Source organism: Lampetra fluviatilis, chromosome 15 (assembly GCF_964198595.1).
Source record: "Lampetra fluviatilis chromosome 15, kcLamFluv1.1, whole genome shotgun sequence".
NCBI lineage: Eukaryota > Metazoa > Chordata > Hyperoartia > Petromyzontiformes > Petromyzontidae > Lampetra > Lampetra fluviatilis.
In genome coordinates this window covers 6,498,246-6,516,120 of record NC_136289.1, presented here as the reverse complement: position 1 = coordinate 6,516,120, position 17,875 = coordinate 6,498,246, and the positions used below count along the sequence as shown (strand labels likewise).

The 17,875-nt window shown below is 48.6% G+C and overlaps 1 protein-coding gene across 1 annotated transcript in view; it reads left to right on the top strand.

Annotated features, from left to right (window-relative positions):
* The window catches only part of LOC144936123 (transforming growth factor-beta-induced protein ig-h3-like), a 31,492-nt gene extending 19,246 nt beyond the window's left edge, over window positions 1–12,246 (top strand). The window contains exons 11-16 of the mRNA XM_078863004.1: window positions 14–150; window positions 3,364–3,494; window positions 4,091–4,221; window positions 5,597–5,699; window positions 7,331–7,422; window positions 12,018–12,246. Of these exons, the coding sequence (XP_078719130.1) occupies window positions 14–150; window positions 3,364–3,494; window positions 4,091–4,221; window positions 5,597–5,699; window positions 7,331–7,422; window positions 12,018–12,035 (612 nt within the window). The 3' untranslated portion in view covers window positions 12,036–12,246. The remainder of the gene's footprint in view (window positions 1–13; window positions 151–3,363; window positions 3,495–4,090; window positions 4,222–5,596; window positions 5,700–7,330; window positions 7,423–12,017) is intronic.
* Window positions 12,247–17,875: the final 5,629 nt, after the last annotated feature.

Sequence of the window (17,875 nt, the reverse complement as noted above, 5' to 3'; positions counted from 1 at the left end):
CCCCCCCCCCCAGGCGATCTGCGTCGAGACGTCGTGCGTGAACGTGCGCGACAAGTCCACCAACACGGGCGCACTCTTCGTGGTCGACAAGGTCATCAAGCCGGCCACCAGCACCATCATGGAGCTCCTCCGCAACGACGCTCGCTTCAGGTGAGTCCGCCCCGCGTCCTGCGTCAAGAGGGACCCCGAGCTGCGCCATTATCTGTCTCCCTCGTGCGCACGCAACGCCAGTGCTGTTGATTCTCACCGCGGTTTTAATAGCAGCTGTCCACTGAAACGTAGATTTTAAATCGCTCGGCAATGCTACGTCGAATAATCATTGGCAATCCGAGGCTGAGAGTTGGTCAACAGTTTGAAAATCTCAACGCTCTTTTTAAGGTATAATTATTACCTACCGTCAGCCGTGAAGACGAGACTACGATTGATGTTTTCTCTGTAAATATAATGATAATAATTAACGTCCCGCCACCGTATCACATCGCGTACAGATGTCTGGTAATATCAAGGCTTCACACGTCTGCCATCCAGAGATGAAAAGACCTTGTGGTTCATGAACGGCTCAACCTGTTTTGAAGGAAGCTATGATTTCCTTAAGCCAAGCAACGATGCCTTTGGGAGTCTTGGAGCCTTCCTGTCTGTTCCCGTTCGCGATGTGTCTCGTTCGCGCGTTACTTCGTTGGAATTCTGTCTGCTGGAAGAAAATAAATCAACATTGAAGATCCCTGTGGCATCTTTCACTAGAGCAGAGCATTGCGTGCGAGGTTCATACCACAACTACCAATTTGTAAAATTGGCAAGGACATTTTAACGAGCTTTCCTACATTATATGTTGACATGTCTTCATTGCAAGGGATCGTTTTTGATTTACAAAACTACGTGGTTATAATAATCGGATTATTTATTGAACATTTTTATTCGTGGTTAATGTGTTTTAAAATGAACCTTCATTTCCGACTTTCATTTTGCTGATGTATTCTTTGTTGAATTTACAACTCTTGTCTTCTGCACGGAAATATTTCTGAACTCCACATATTCTGTTCGTACCCCAGGCCTCCTTTGTCTTCGTGGTGTCTTACCTGGTTATACATAATACCCATGCGTGTGTGCGTGTATGTACCAGTTCCTTCCTTGTAAATGTGTTTGATCATATAACTATATTGCTTACTAATCCCTTGGTTGGTGAGAGCTTGGATAATAGTCCGGCATGATGTTCCTTGATGCTCATTTGCTCTTTCTAGGCTCTGATTGTTAGGCTGTATGGAGGTCAGTGGTAGAAAAACCTTTCCTAAATCCACCTTGCTCAGTCTGCTGTTGGATGAATGGAGGAATTTGGGGGATCATTTGATCGTACTTCACCACGCTGGTCAGTACGGGCTGGTGACGGCAGTGAGCGTATATGCGGGGGCATAGAATTACAGTACAACGAACAGATCTGTCTCTGCAATGCCCTGCGCAGACTGCCGCCGGCGTAGCGCCGCAGTCCGCAACGCCGCGACCTCATGACCAGCTGCGTCATCTCAGGAGCGTGAAGCTTTTCTTTAAACAGTGGATTTAAAAAAAAAGCATTAAAGTTCAGATTCCCAATTAAACAAACCAGGTGTTCTGCATGCGCGACGCTGCCTAACGCACAATGACCGACCTCGAAGCCACATTTCTATTGCTAAGAAGTTCCACCACTCCTCCCTCCCTCCCACACGTATACGCGCTTCAACCCAACCTGTTGACAGGAATTGGACGTTGAGTCACCTCTGCCCGTTGTTGTGATTGGCAAGGCTCAGCATCTGGATTGGTGGCCACAAATTGTAAATAAAGCAAGCAACGTTCCCCCCGTCTGTCTTTGCGGATGGTCGTGTGCAGGTGCTCGCTAACAGCACTCGCCCCCAACAGTCTGTTTAAGGCCATACGGGCAACCGTAGTCTTCGTGGAACAATAGTAACGAGGAGCGGTGGCAAAGCAGTTAACGCACTGCGCTACGAACCCGGTGACCCGAGTTCGATACCCGCTCATGACCAAGAGCAGTGGCGAATATTTGAACCAGTCCTGTGCCTTCCCTAGGTCGACTCAGCCTTAAATAAGTACCTGGTATGGTAAGGAAGTGACCAGGCATGGTGCCATCGTAGCTGCTCGCTAACAGCACTTGCCCCAACAGTCTGTGAATTTTATTCATTTGAGGCTAAGTTGACCCAGAGGAGACCCACAACCTCTTTTTTTCAGATATTCACCACTGGTGTTAGCCGTGAGCAACGTCCGAAGTTCAGTGCGCGAACGACGACACTGCCGCTCCCCCACTGATATCAACGCACACACAACGCCATTCATACTCATCTCTCCACATGCCTTTTTGATTAATTATGGTCCTGCAGAAGAAAAAAAAAACTTTTCTTCACTCAAGGAAAATATAGGAGGATATTTAAAACAAACACGTGTTAGAGAAATACGAAAGCCTACCGAAACGAAACCAGACGCTTTATTTGCCCCCCCCACCACCAACTCCTCTCTCCCTCGGTCGTTGTTTAAAATTCCCTTACTCGGCATCGCTGAGTGGATGCATTCATTTGTTTTAACACACGGACCTCTGTTCAACCCAGGGCGAGCTTCACCTTTCTCACCCCGCTCCTGCGCCTGCCCGTCGCCCCTTCCCTCGTCTCCTCCACCCTCCTCCTCCACCGCCCACCCTACCACCGTCTCCCCGTGTGCCCCCCTGTGTGTGGTGTGCGTGTGTGTGGTGTGCGTGTGTGTGGTGTGCGCGTGTGTGGTGTGCGTGTGTGGTTTGTGTGGTACGTGTGGTGTGCGTGTGTGTGGTGTGCGCGTGTGTGGTGTCTGCGTGTGTGTGGTGTGCGTGTGTGTGGTGTGCGTGTGTGTGGTGTGCGTGTGTGGTACATGTGTGTGTGTGCGTGTGGTGTGCGTGTGTGTGGTGTGCGTGTGTGTGGTGTGCGTGTGTGTGGTGTGCGTGTGTGTGGTGTGCGTGTGTGGTACATGTGTGTGTGTGCGTGTGGTGTGCGTGTGTGTGGTGTGCGTGTGTGTGGTGTGCGTGTGTGCGGTGTGCGTGTGTGGTGTGTAGCGGTAGGGTAAGCGGTGCGCTACGAACCCCGGGGAAACCGAGTTCAAATCCCGCTCGCGGCCAACACCAGTGATGATTATTTGAACCGGTCCTGGGCCTCCCCTAGGTCGACTTAGCCTCAAATGAGTACTTGGTGCAGTGTGTAAACATCGTCACTGGAGAGACAAAGGCGGCCGGGCGTGGTTGCTGGCCACCCACCCCCCTCGCAGTGTGCCGCGCGGCCAATCGTAGGCGCTCGCTAACCGCACTTGCCCCTGCAGTGAGTTGAGGCTACACGGGTGACCTTTGTCTTTGTGTTGCAGCACGCTGCTGTCCCTGGTGAACGTGGCTGGGCTGGCACAGAAGTTCGGGCGCCAGGGCGAGATGACGCTGTTTGCGCCCACGAACGAGGCCTTTAAATCGCTGGGCCCTGCCGAGCTCACCAAACTGAAGCGTGCGTTGCCCTTCCCCTGAGCGCCGCTCTTTGTTTCGCCCCCCCCCCGGCCCCCCCCCCCCACTCACAGCGCCCCCCCCTCCCCCCAGCACACTTTTATTACGTAGCTTTTTTTCCCCCCAACTTGGGATGCTGCCCTTCGTGTGTAATGGTTAAATGGGGTGACGCGGTGGCGAGATGTTAAATGCTTCGCCTGCTATGCAGGAGGTTGTGGGTTCGATCCCGATCCCGATCCTGACAATGACTGTATATTTGGAGTTTCCATGTTCTCCCCGTGGTCACGTAGATTTTTTTTTCCGGGTTCTCTGGTTTTTCTCCTCCACATGTAAAAAAAAAAACATGCGTTTGTAATATTTGGCTGCGAAAATGTTCCACTTAAAAAGCCACTTCATTGGGCTATCATTTCTCAGTGGCTTCTGCCACTCTGCAAGGGCTTTGCACGGTGACACTGAGTTGCTGTGTCTCGCACAAAGTTCTCCTATTCGGCCAATCAGTCAGGAGAATGCTCCCAAGGCCTGACTGAGTGGTTCTGTGTGAGCCACCGCGGATGTGGTGGCAACAGCTGCTGGAGTCGGGCATCTCTCCGTCGCCCGCAGGGAATCGTAAGGAGCTGACCGCTCTGATCAATGGCCACGTCAGCCAGGGCATCCTCGTGAGCGGAGGCATCGTCCCCGTGGGCAGCAACCTCGTGAAGACGGCGCAGGGCACGCGCCTCGACGTCATCGTGGTACGGCGGCTCTCCCCTCACCACAACCACCGTCTCCCCTCACCGCCTCCCCTCACCGCCGTTCCTCGCCGCCACCCCTCGCCGCCGCCACCACTGACCGTCAGCCCTCATCCCAGTTTGCTCACCACAACCACACAACCACCCGCCACCAGAGGTCGCAAACGGGTTTTGATTCTTTACCCGTACCCGTACCCGGCCGCACCAGGGTCGCAAATGGGTACCCGTACCCGTACCTGGCCGGGTACGGGTACCCGTTCCCTACCCGTACCCTACCCGAAATGAGTGACAAACGGTTACTCACCAGTGACTCACGGCCTACCCGTACCCGTACCCGGCCGCACCAGGGTCGCAAACGGGTACCCGTACCCGTACCTGGCTGGGTACGGGTAGCCGGGTATCGGGTAGGGTACGGGTATCGGGTACCCGGTTGCGACCTCTGCCCGCCACCCCTCACCACAACCACCGTCACCCCTCACCACAATCACTGTCACCCCTCACCACAACCACTGTCACTACTCACCACAACCACCGTCTCGCCTCACCATAATCACCGTCACTAATCACCAACGTAACTTTGGGTCTAGCTGCTTGTGTCATTGAGCGGCTGCTTTTTAGATGTATTGCTTTAGCACATTACCGTACACAAATCAAACAAATAGATACGTTAGTAAGGGAGGTGGCTAAATCACTGAAAATAACAACGTGTGATTCAACAGCACTCATGGCCTAAAGATTAATGTTTCCCAGCGGTATTTGTGAGATTTCTTTAAACAACCAAATGCTACTGAGAAGCTTGACTGATTATTTATGATTAGTAGCGCGCTCCTCGCTGATGACTCAGTGATGTGCAGACCAGGCCGCGGTTTTCCAAGTGGCATTGGTTCATGAGGCAACACGTTTCTGGGGAGACATGAAATTGAAGCTTTTGTTATAGCTTCGTTTAAACACGTGTATTTTGGAGGCTGATTCATTACAATTGTATTTGGAGTTTGTCTTTGACAACGCTATGAGGTATTGCCGGAATAACTTGTCACGAAAATTATAATATTGTTGTTATGCATGATGAATCATATCGTTCAGTGATTCATAATTCGTTTATGTTGGGATAGATCATATAGAGAAGAGTTCTCAGACAGATGTATGGACGCACTATTTCCTAGGCAATGCAATGAACATCAAAAAAATAAATATCAATTAGCTCCCTTTAAAACAAATCTATAAATTCACAAGCACATCGCTCACCGCAGTCCTCATCCAGCAGTGGAGTTGCAAACGGGACTGCGCGTGTACTCGGCCCGGCACATACAAGCACAGTTCGCTCGAAGCAACATCGGACGCTTGTGTTTTTGTCTTTTTCCACTGACTGCCATTGCAGAGGAATGGCACCACCTACGTGAACAACAAGAAGATGGTGCAGGCCGACATCTTGGGTGTGAACGGAGTGATTCACGCCATTGACGGGGTCATTCTGCCCGGGGGTAAGTGTCCCCCCCCCCCCATCGTCCACGCTCTCGCAGCGGATTTTGGCTCGCCACCGAACAAAGACGCCCGCCGCATCGAGCGCTTTCGGATGCGCTGGGACGCTCTTCCCTCCGATATTCGGAAGCCACCGGAGCGATGCACTTTTAAATAATCTAGATTGAAAACTCATTTCTTTACAACTGCTTTTTGTGTCCAGTTTGTTGTCCTTCTCCCCGCACCTCCAATTAACACGGTTGGCTACGTACGGTGCGAAAGAAGTTCAACATACATGCACACTCGCCTCGGGTTGTCACCTCTGAGGTGCACACCATAACAATACCGGGAGAGGGGGAGAACGGCATGTACATGTGTTGTTTGTGAATTGTGTTATGTGATTATTATTTTTGTGAACTGATAAACAAAAATACTGTATAGGACTCTTAATGTCCTGGGTAGATTTACGTCCCACATAGGTGCTCGCCAACAGCACTTGGCCCAACAGTTTGTCAAGGCTACACGGGGGAATCTTTGTCTTTGTGAACGGGCTTCCGCGCGCTGAGGCCTGCGCTTGTTTAGGCAGAACTCTGGGGAGAGATTAATATGATCGCGTTCGAAGGTGCGCCTGAATCCGTTTGTACAAATAAATACAGGAGACACATTTGAAAGTTTTTTAAACGTTTGCAGTGAATGTAAATGCGTATATATTGGATGGACAGAAACCCATGGCAATAAAGGGAGTAAGGCATCATTCTGTGTCACCAGATCATTCCAGACGGGATTCTTTGGTTAACAATGAGGTGCAATATAGGCACCTCCAGTGGCTGTAGGAGTCACACGAACTACACACAACGACATCGTAAAATTGCAAATAATTAAATTATCGCGATTCACTCCATGTATCGTGACCATTACAATTGATTTTAATCGATGAATCGTTAAGTCCTTAACACTTTGTGTAGATAAGTGCTTCATCGAAGAGGTGCGTTTACATACATGTACTGCCGTACGTACGATGTGTCGATTCAACAGCGCAGACGGATGCGCCGACACACACTCAACCAGTGCCGTGCGTGTAAGCAATGTAAGCCTGACCGGCACGGCTAATTGACCTAAATGAGGAGAATTAAAGATGTGGAGATGTTGTAAGCGGAACTTGGGGGGGTGGGGGTGGGGAGGGAGGTGGAATGTAAACAGGATGTGGCTCGGACCAGGGCGGGAGGGGGGCATCCACGTTTTGTACTCTTCGTTTTTTCGGTAAAGTCACGTAGGTAAAAAAAATGAAATAAAAATGAATAAAAATAAAATCATAAAAATCACGACGTTTCGGAGGCAACACAAGTCTCCGTCATCAGGTGGGACCGTCACAGCCAGATTTGCTGTATCTTGATCTTGATACTTGATCTTGATACAGCAAATCTGGCTGTGACGGTCCCACCTGATGACGTAGGACTTGTGTTGCCTCCGAAACGTCGTGATTTTTATTATTTTATTTTTATCATTTCATTTTTATTAATTTTTATTTCATTTTTTTTACCTCCGTGACTTTACCGAAAAAACGAAGAGTATGAATCCTTGCAGTCACGAAAGCTTCAAATCTAGAATCCACGTCTTGGCCACGCGTTAATGTATCGTCGTGTTGTCGTTGCAGCTCAATGGACCAATGCCATGGTGAACGATCGGCCAATGACTGACGAACAGCTCGCTATCTTTCAGCGCTTAACTGGACGGAAACACACTCTGGTGAGACGCACGTCGAATCACCATCGGACGTGGTTTACTTGTAGTTTCAATCAATTATTCATCAACAGTTTCATCAACAGATAGACAAAACACACGGGGGATGGCTGCCGTGGTGAGATGTTAACTACCTCGCCTGGTATACAGGAGGTGGTGGGTTCCATCCTGACCCTGATGCCGTGTATCTGTATATTTGGAGCTTGAATTTTCTCCCCACGGTCGCGTGGATTTTTGCCCGGGGTCCTCAGGTTTTTCCCTCCACATTTAGAATCAACGCGCGTTTAAATTATTTGGCTGCTATAAATGTCCACGCAATAAGCGACTCCGTTAAGCTATCACATGTGATGGCCAGATTACTTCTGAAAAAGAGCTATGTAGCTCAGTTGGGGCCTTACCTGCTAAAATGTAAAGTTTGAGTTCATAGTTTAATGGCCCACCATCACACTGGACTTGCAGTCAAGACGTCAGCAGTCCAGAGGTGGCCACTTCGATTTGATCTCCCAGGCACGGCAGTGGAAACAACGACACGAGTTCCTTTAACCCTCCCACCCCGCGCCGCCTCTGTCCACGCAGAAGCAGCAGCATAAATGTGCTCGCCGCAGTTAGTCGATTGGCAGGTTGCGTGCGGCAGAGATCGCAACCGGGTACCCGATACCCGTACCCTACCCGATACCCGGCTACCCGTACCCGGCCGGGTACGGTTACGGGTACCCGTTTGCGACCCTGGTACAGCCGGGTACGGGTACGGGTAGGCCGTGAGTCACTGGTGAGTAGCCGTTTGTCACGCATTTCGGGTAGGGTACGGGTAGGGAACGGGTACCCATACCCGGCCAGGTACGGGTACGGGTACCCATTTGCGACCCTGGTGCGGCCGGGTACGGGTACGGGTAAGGAATCAAAACCCGTTTGCAACCTCTGGCGTGCGGTGGGGTAAAGTGCGAGTACTCCCGCCTCAAGAGCTCGCTCCAGTGGAGGCCCTTCCGCCAGCAGTGGCGTGAGCAGGAAATTGCAGGGCTGCACCTTTACCTATATGCCTTTTTTTTTTTTTACTCGCAAAGTAATAGTCTCTTGCTTGTGGGAGAGCTAAAAATTGTCCTTGTGAGATTTCAATTTAGAGCGTGTAAATGCATGTTTAGAATATTTTTGGAAATTTGGTGTTATACCGATCGTTAAAAAAAGATTCGGGAAACGTTTGCATTTAAAAGTATGTTTTTTTTATTCAATTAATTTAAACCATCAGCAGCAACGGCCATGTGTTGTCAACTGCTGGATGAAGGACTAAATTATCACAAGCATCAACCGTTGTGTATTCATCATCATAATCACGATCATCCATTGTCTGCCCACGATTGGCAGCAGACTTCTCTCCACGCCGTTCCTCGGAGTCCTGCAAATGCCAAACTCCATCTCACTTCCACACACGCACTGATATCAACGCCCCAACTGGGCATGCAGACATCACGCCAGGTTCATAGCGGAGCTACCCGACGGTCACCCGAGAGCCCAGAGTTGGGACTGTGTGACCAGACGTGGAAAGAAGTTAGTAGTTGGGTCATATGTTGGTTCACAATTGACACGAGAGCTTTTTACCCACACGGTCACCGCTTTCAGGCGCGCTTCTGTGACCGTCTGGAACGCTCTTTCTTCCGATATTAGGAAGCCACCAGAGCTGTGCACTTTTAAATCATCTTGATTGAAAACTCCTTTCTCTAGAACTGCTTCCAGTGTTTAGTTTATTGTCCTTCTCCCGCACCTCCGGTTAGCACGGTCGGCTATGTATGGCGCGAAAGAAGTTCAACATACACATAAAGCCGAAAAGTTTAAATGAGATTCTTTTGAAACCTTTTCATAAATTGACTGGCGGAAAATAACCCAACATTTTCAGTGACTGTCTTCAATTTGTATCAGGTGTTTATCTTTTACCGTCGAGCTTACTCCTCAGGCCACGTTCACGAAGAAAATGTTCGTATTTTCCTCGTCTGTAAGGCTCCTCGGCAATGTCTTCCTGCTGTAAATACGCTCCACTTACGTAGTTTGAGTAATTGGGGGGGGGGGGGGGGGAATTACGCACGAAGCTCAAGAGAAGGCTACGCGCCGCTTGATGGGAATGAATCGGGCCGAGAGAGCTGACTCGCAAGGTTCAAGGGAGTTGCTGCTTCTCCATGTTTGGCATCGACGTTTTGCTCTGGGTCATTAAGATGCAGCAGGGCTACCGGATGGCTCACGGGGCCAAACTGGGGCGGCCCTGAAAGAGAATTATTATGACGGCAACGGTGCAACACATTAACAGGTTCGGTAAAAAATATATATATACACGGTCACACCATGTTCTCCAGCTTTTAAGATGCCCAGGAAGGTGATAAGCACCCAAAACGTGTGCCCCGGGTCGATAAAGGTGGACAAATGTGGTCACAAAAACAATGATCCTCCGTGTAGCCTTAGCAGACTGTTGGCGCAAGTGCTGTTAGCAAGTAGCAACTTTAAAGGCCGGCACGGCACATGATGGGGTTGGATGGCCAGCACCACGCCTGGCCGTCTTTGTCTCCCGAGTGGTGATGTACACACATCGCACGAAGTACAAATTTTAGGCCAAGTCGACTTAGGGGAGGCCCACGACCGGATCAGATAATCGTCACTGGTGTTGGTCAGTCAACGGGAATCGAACTCGATCCGCCGGGCTCGTAGCATAGCGCACTAACCACTGCGTCAAGCACATGCACGCACACCCACTGGATTATACAACGCAGCACCGAACCGTTGCTTAAAATATCGCGAGAGAAGTCCGTCATGACCTGGGGAACATTGGCAACAAGTTGACTCCTTCACTGTGAAGAACCAGACGTGTATGGCGACTGGCCTTCAGGTTTACGGGGAGAGAGAATCTGACATAGTTACAGTGGGTCAGGTATAATTACGCATCGAAGCACTGCCATTTAATAAAATCCTCAAATTCAAAGAAAAATAATTCATGCCATGCTTCAAAAATTATGGCAGTAACGGCGTAGTTATGACTGCGGATAGCAAACAATATGCAAGTGCGATAATGCACTCCGTATACATTATTATTAATAATGATCGTGCAGAGGTATTTTAAGCTAAACGTGTGTAAACTTTCGGGTGACTTGGGATGAGGGATGATATCAATCTGTGGCCTCATGAGGAGTGAAGTCATCAAAGAACCCGATTCCCGTACGCCGACCGCAGCTTCCAGATTCCACGGGAAAATTGCTTTAAAGAAAAATATTTTTTTTTACTATAGGAACTTACAGTATGTTGAATTCCTGCTGACATACGAAACCAATTTAATATGGCCCGAAACAAAACGAAAAGGGCCAGAACGATGTCGTTATATCTCTCTGCATGTTTGCGACACCGCGGCTGCGGCTGAGTGTGCACCTATCCTGGCATAAGCGACGTGGTGACGTGACCGCCACTTAGTGGCGAACGGCGGTTGTTGTTGCAGGAGTGGTTTTTGTTTTTGGGGTGGAACTGTGAGTGTCTAGACATGCTTGACTCTTTCACTACATTGTATGAATAGCCGGTATGTCAACAAGCATCCGCATACGAACATCTGTCAAAATTAGGGTGTAACCAGGGATTAATTTCTCATTGAACGTATTCCAAGTCGCTGGTTTGAGAGTAGTAGGCGCGTGATTGGTAGACACAGCCGTAATTGATGCGGCATATGTATGTTGAATTTCTTTCACACCGTACGTAGCCAACAGTGCTAGTGGATGTGGAACAGGATGTGCAGTGTCCAGTGCAAGTCTATCCTCTGGGTCACTGACCCGGGACATATCCAGCTGAAATTAATCTCCGAGTGTAAGGATACATCGATTCCTTCATCAATATCGATTGTTAGGCTCATGATGCGTGCATCGCATCGCTTATGATTCGTACGAAATTGGTGCATTGAATGGCTTGTATTTCATATTTAGCGATTTATGTGTTTGCGTTAAAGCAAGAGCCACATCCACGTACAGCAATCGTTTCATATAAATCCCTCTGCGGCGTTTTCCCTCGCACTCAGCGTTGGTTTGCAAAACACGGAACGCAGCGACAACACGAAACGCGGCGACAGGGCCCCTCACTCTTCACCCAAGCACTTGGGATGTGTTTATTTCCGTACGCTCAAGCAGTTCACACGAAGCATGTCAGGTTAAATTTAGGAGGGCACTATATTTTCATGCGCCTTTAGCGGCGTTAATTTTACGCGGCGATATTCATAGCCCGGTGCTCAGATCAGCAGTAGCGCCCTGGGGTTACGGGGGATCTTGGTTATTAACTGGTAGAGGCTTGTCACCATTTAGGGCCGAGCTATCGGGCATCCATCTATCTAAACGTTTCTGTCAAACTCCTAAAAAAAAAACCACCGTTGTTGCAGCAGCAGCAGCAGAGAGCAGTGCAGCAAAGGTCACTGTTGCACTGCACTTCTACGCTTCCACGTCTACTCTCCCCGGCCTTCAGCAACCCTGAAGTATGGTCAAATAGCGCCCCTTGACCCGCACGGCGTGGGGAGGCGACGGCCCTCACCGCTACAGCGCGTCGCGCCGCCGTGCTTCTCCGTGTGCCCTGACGTTTCTCCCACCCCCGCGCAGAGACCGAGGCGCATGTGAGGACGGTCGGACTACGGACGCCGCGTGGTGAAAACACGAACAGAAGCAACAAGAGGGTGTTCAGAAGAAGAACTTACCAGGGTCACAGTTGAGCACATTAATTCCATATTCAGGTTTTTCTTTTGTATGCACGGATTTTAATTGAGAAATAGTAGGTACGGCGGAACCTGTCTTCGAGAGATATACAAAAAACAACAACTCCCAGCCCCTCGATTCGACGTCGTTGGCTAATTATCGGGGACGGAGTCGCGGCGCGGTGCGTGCCGCTTACGAGGTCACCGCCGGTCACGCACTCCGCCGCGGCTTTGTGGACACGGTCCCAACGCCCCCCCCCCCCCCCCAGAGTCAATGAAGGCAAGCGAGCCACAACGCTTTGCTCTTGTTCGGCCTCAACAGCAAAGGCGACCGACTCACACGCGGCCACGGCAGACTTGAACAAGTATAACCCGTAAAAACAAAGTTTTTCACTATAAATCCTTTATATGCGTGGCGGCTAGAGTCCTCTCGTCCTCTGGCTTGAGATGGCTGCCACATATGGGTTAGATGATTGCATTGCACCATTAAGCAATTGGTAATTAAATATAATATTTTTGTCCTAAAAAGTGTAAAATTTTGGGGGAAAAATTTCACGAACATTAATTGTCACGCACAATGAGTCTGTGTCGAAAACGTCAGCTCGATTGGATCACGGGAAGTGGGTTAAAAAACGACCGAAAGATTTGCACGGTCCTAAGCAAAGCAAGCGAACTTAATATAAAGGATTTAAAAAGCAACACGGTACACCGCAACGCAAGCACTGCCGCGGATAAGCCCGTACGAGTGTGCGCGAGCGTGTGCGAGTGTGTGCGTGTACAAAGCTGTATGCATACGCAGTCTGGTTTTGAGGTCAACTCAGCTCGTCGTCACCTTAGGGGTTATTAAAATGAGCGCTACTATGGATAGACTGGTTTTCCATCATGGGAATGTGGAATTTCCATCGCAGTCAACAGACATGTATGGCATCAGAAACATGTTCTACCGTGGGAGCGCGTTTGCTCTGTATCATTACACGCCGTATTTAAACTTAAACTCACAGTCCCCTGTCAATCCACTCGTGGATCAGGATCTCCCCATGGTGTGTCGGTCGTAGTGGTTGTTTGACCATACTTCACCCCGATGGTCACTGCGGTGTGGGTGACGTTAGTCATCCACTCAGACCACCAGGTTCATAGTGCAGTCTGCTAACCGCTGAACAACTATATTCACATATAGTCTGTTGAGTTTGTATTTTATTTATACTCTTATCTACATGCAATAAAATATATTGCTTATTTAATCGATACGATATTAACGTGTAGCCAATTGTTACAACTGCAATAATTATCCACAAGATATGAAGATTACAAAAAAAAATCGAAATAGATGGATATGAAAAAAAACTATTCTTGGCGATATGACCTTAATTGGAGCTTTGTTTAACATTCGCAGTCAGGTAATGGCCGTTGCGAGGTTGCGTGCCCAAGCTAATGGAGTGAGCTCGCGGCCGACTCTGCCGCTGATGGCTCCACGTGGCTCTTGACGATAGGCTCGCTGAAAAAACAACTCCCGACGGAGAAGTGAGCCGGCGAGGAAAAACATCGGGAGCACTCGCACGACTTAATGCCATTCTTCTGCGGAAGCGCGAAGCTTCAAACGGCACTCTCTTGCGTCACGGCAGACGTGAGCGACGCCCGTTTTTCCAAGCCGGGGGGCGCTTTCGGATAAACGAGATTTCAGAATGTTAAATACCTCCGCGCAACAACAACAAGAAAACAACAGTGGCCGGTACTCTTCCTGCTCTGGAAGGGTTTTTTCTTTTCTTTTGCCGAGCGGCTGCGTGTTGAGGCAGAGCTTGAGCCGCTCCACCTTTGGCTCCTGAAAAATGCACCCATCGCGTGGAGCGAGACGTCGGTCATTGCTGCCAAAACGACGCGAGAACACCGCCGGAAAACGCATCTGAGAAGCCAAACGATTTGGCGTTGTTGGCAACCCATTGGGAGGGGAGGGAAGGGGGATTGAGGGCACCAGGGAAGGTCAAATGTCAGTCAGGGTCACCGCGGGTTATTGGCAACCCATTGGGAGGGGCGAGGGCACCAGTGAAGGTCAAATGTCAGTTAGGGTCACCGCAGGTTAATGCTTGAAACTACAATGGAATTAAAGCGACGCGCTGTTGCTGCGGCAAACAAGGCTTTCAACCACACAGCCACAGTAAGGCGACACGTTTTCAAATGAATTAAGTCAGATTTTCTCTGTTCTGACGGACACTGGGTGGTGATTCTCTCCTTTGAACCGGTGATGGAAATTCCACATTCCTATGGAGGCCACTAGTCACCCCCCCCCCCTTCATACAACCACTGTTCATCCCCCAAGCTGTGGATAGCAGCCTCACCAAATGGTGCTAATGTACAGGCCCCAGAGAGGTGACGGTGCTGGCGCTGAGCTGACCTTGACCAGGATTTAACTCATCAACCTCACGATTTGGGAACCATGCTGTCCCAAAAAAACTGAGCTCTATCCAAACCATTTTAAAGCAATCTGCACGTGATATCTCTCTTATATTATCCTGTGTGTGTCTTTACCATTTTCTCGTGTGTTCGCTTATTGAACAGGTTCCGCTGTATGTCAGATAAACACATATAGTCGTTTGTAATGTGTTGTAGAATGTATGACGTTTTTTTCCCTTATCATTATTATTTGTTTTGAATATCATACTGCCAATGTTTTTTTTTCCTTCTTGTATTATTTACGTTGCAAATATTAATGCCGCACATTTGAATCTGCCTCAACGTGTAAACCCACTCAGAATTAATCATCGAAAGCCACTGTATTTTTGTAGTTTTATTTTTACCTTCATTCTCTCCCGAACGACATCACGGCAATTCTAAACTTCAGCGGATGTGCATTTACCACGAATCAATGTAGAGGAAATACCATCCCTCATTTTAAGGGACAATGTATGTTTTCATTCATTGATAAGCTGACACCACATAGCCCATCCTTGGCGTACCTTGAGATCAACGCTTGGGCTTATCCTTGGGTTAAAATCCCCCCATCACCTCCTTGTTTGTGGAACATTCCAAATTGAACATCCCTGCAAGCGGTGCATTCGCACGGCTCACTGCAGATGAGCAGTGTTTATTTTGGAATGTTCCACGTTTCCCGTGAGGGTGGTACATGAGCCGGATTTTGCCCACTTGTTTAGATGAACCCGACGAGGGCACGATGTGAAAAGCCATTACCCAAGCAATGAATCAGTCGGCCATCCCGGAATTTGTAATATTAAGATATATTTTTTTTCCTTTACGAATAAAAATGTATAATAGTGTCTGCTTGATGACATATCGGATTCCCGTAGACCATCCGTGTGTGCAGTCGACTTGAACGGTTTTTTTTTTTACTGCATGCATCTCCGCGTGGGCGCAAATTTTGGACGTCGATTTGATTGCTGACGTCGCCAAAGCTACTCAATAAAAGTGTTTTTATCGACTCGGTGCTTGCGAATTTATTTCGCCGACGCGCGTCCGTTTCATTCCCGCGCATTACACTGTCGTCAAGCAGTTTCTTTAAAAATACCGTGGCAATGCGCTGCGCGTTCGCTGAACTGAGACAAAGATCACCCATATATAGCCTTAACAGACTGTAGGGGCAAGTGTTGTTAGCGAGCACCTATGAAGGCCGGAACGGTACACGAGGGGGTGGGTGGGCCAGCACCTCGCCCGACCACCTTTGTCTCTCCAGTGGCGATGCTTACACACTGCACTGGGAGCTCATTTCAGGCTGATTCGACCTAGGGGAGGCCCAGGACCGGTTCAGATAATCGTCACTGGTGTTGGCCGTGAACGGGAATCGAACCCGGGTCGCTAGGTTCATAGCGCAGCGTAGCGCTAACCGCTACACTACCGCTCCCCAACACACACAAACACACACTCATCACCACGTTTATTGCCGTCACTGCCTTGTGAATGAGAGAAATCGTAGAGTGGGGCTGACGTATCTGGGCCCATCTTCGGAGAGAGCCGCGGAGGGCAGAGAGAGAGGGAGTGACTGGTATGCAGTTAAAGATCACACCACCACTGGTCTGGAGAAAAATTGGCATTTTTGAGATTGTTGCCAAATGAACGGTTTTAGAATTCACACGCGAGCCAGTTGACTATTATTTGCCCACAAGTATCAAACAAACCCTTGGAAAGTCACGCATCTTTCTGCCCTTTCTGTCACGGCATATTAAATCAGCCTTTTGACATATTTTCCTGTTGTAAGGCAGTGTCAATGATGAATTTGGGGAGTGTTGCTCTTTTTAAAAAAATGTGTACTTGGGCACTAATGCCAATGCCGGTCCCTTGGCTTTTCTGTTCATTTAGAAAACCAAACGATGGCCACAAAACCCATCTGGACAGCGCTGTGGAAATAGCACGCGGGCGGCGGCTCAAAAATGAATGTTGGACGGGAGGGAGGAAGATTGCATCAGCCTGGCTTCATCTCCGGGGTCGATAAAATACGTACCATCATTAAAGGTTGTTCCCCTTTTTTCTGGCAAAAAACAGGTATGAGGATTCATACTCTTAGTTCTTTCGGTAAAGTCACGTAGGCAAAAAATGCAATTAAAAGTAATTTAAAAGTTTTTATTTATTTATTTTAAAAACTAAATAAAACATATTTTTTTACTTTCTATTTATTAATTTTAATTTCATTTTTTACCTACGTGACTTTACCGAAAGAACTAAGAGTATGAATCCTTGCAGTCACGAAAGCTTCAAATCTAGAATTAAGCTATTACGATGTTAAAAAACCAAACTGAAACCTTTTACAAGGAATCACGTCTGCATTAACCACAATGCTTGTGGTCAGAATGCAAACAAAAAACACTGATAATATATGCATTATCTTTGAAACTGATTCGTCCACACCAGAAACAGCTTTCTTTTGAGCCTCGTCTCAAACGGTGTTAGACCAGAGGACGCCAAAAGGCATACGTACCACTCTGGAAAACAACAGCGATTGTTCCGATGTATTTGCTGACCTCTGCCAAAAAAAATATTGGACTTTGCAACACTGAGTCAGTTCCATAAATGGCGACGCACGCTGACCCATGCTGGTTTTGCGTAGCCATATATTCATAAGTTATATGCCATGCAAGGCATCACGATGTCCTGCAGATAGAATTATTATTGTGCTTTCATTTGTATTAGTGGCATACTTCTATTCAATGTGCAAGTTTCTTGAAGGTAAAGTTAAAGAGCACTTTTGATAGTTATATAAAATGGTCTGACCAGTGTGGGAGTGTGAGCCACATACGGAGGCCCTTCCAGCAGCCGTGGCGTGAGCTGGCACTTGCAGGGCTGCACCTTAACGTTTTTTACCTCTTCAGCTCCAACACGTATGCAAGAAGACAGACACGGAGTCACCCGCGCATAAATATACACGTGCGCACACACAGCGATGTCAACTGTTGCACTGATGCAGATCCAGACGAAGGCACCTCAAGCATTCTCAGGGTTCAGCGTAAATGGCCGAGCCTCAGAAAGCCAGCAGTCCAGGAGCGGCCTGGCTGCAGGAAATCAACCCAGTGTCTTCACCAATGTATCAGAGAGGTACACATATTAACGCATCTGAAAGAAAAAAAGCCAAGCAAAGCGACGTTTACAACCATCCCCCACAGCGACTGCCAAAGAGGGTGATGGCCGTGTGAATGCTCTCGACTGCCGAAGGTCTGCGACGTTTAATTAGGACTCTTTTTTAAATTATGGCTCAAGAGGTCAAAAGAACAAAGGGCAACCCCCCCCCCCACATCCCCCTTGGTGACAACAGTGGAAGTCTTTTGT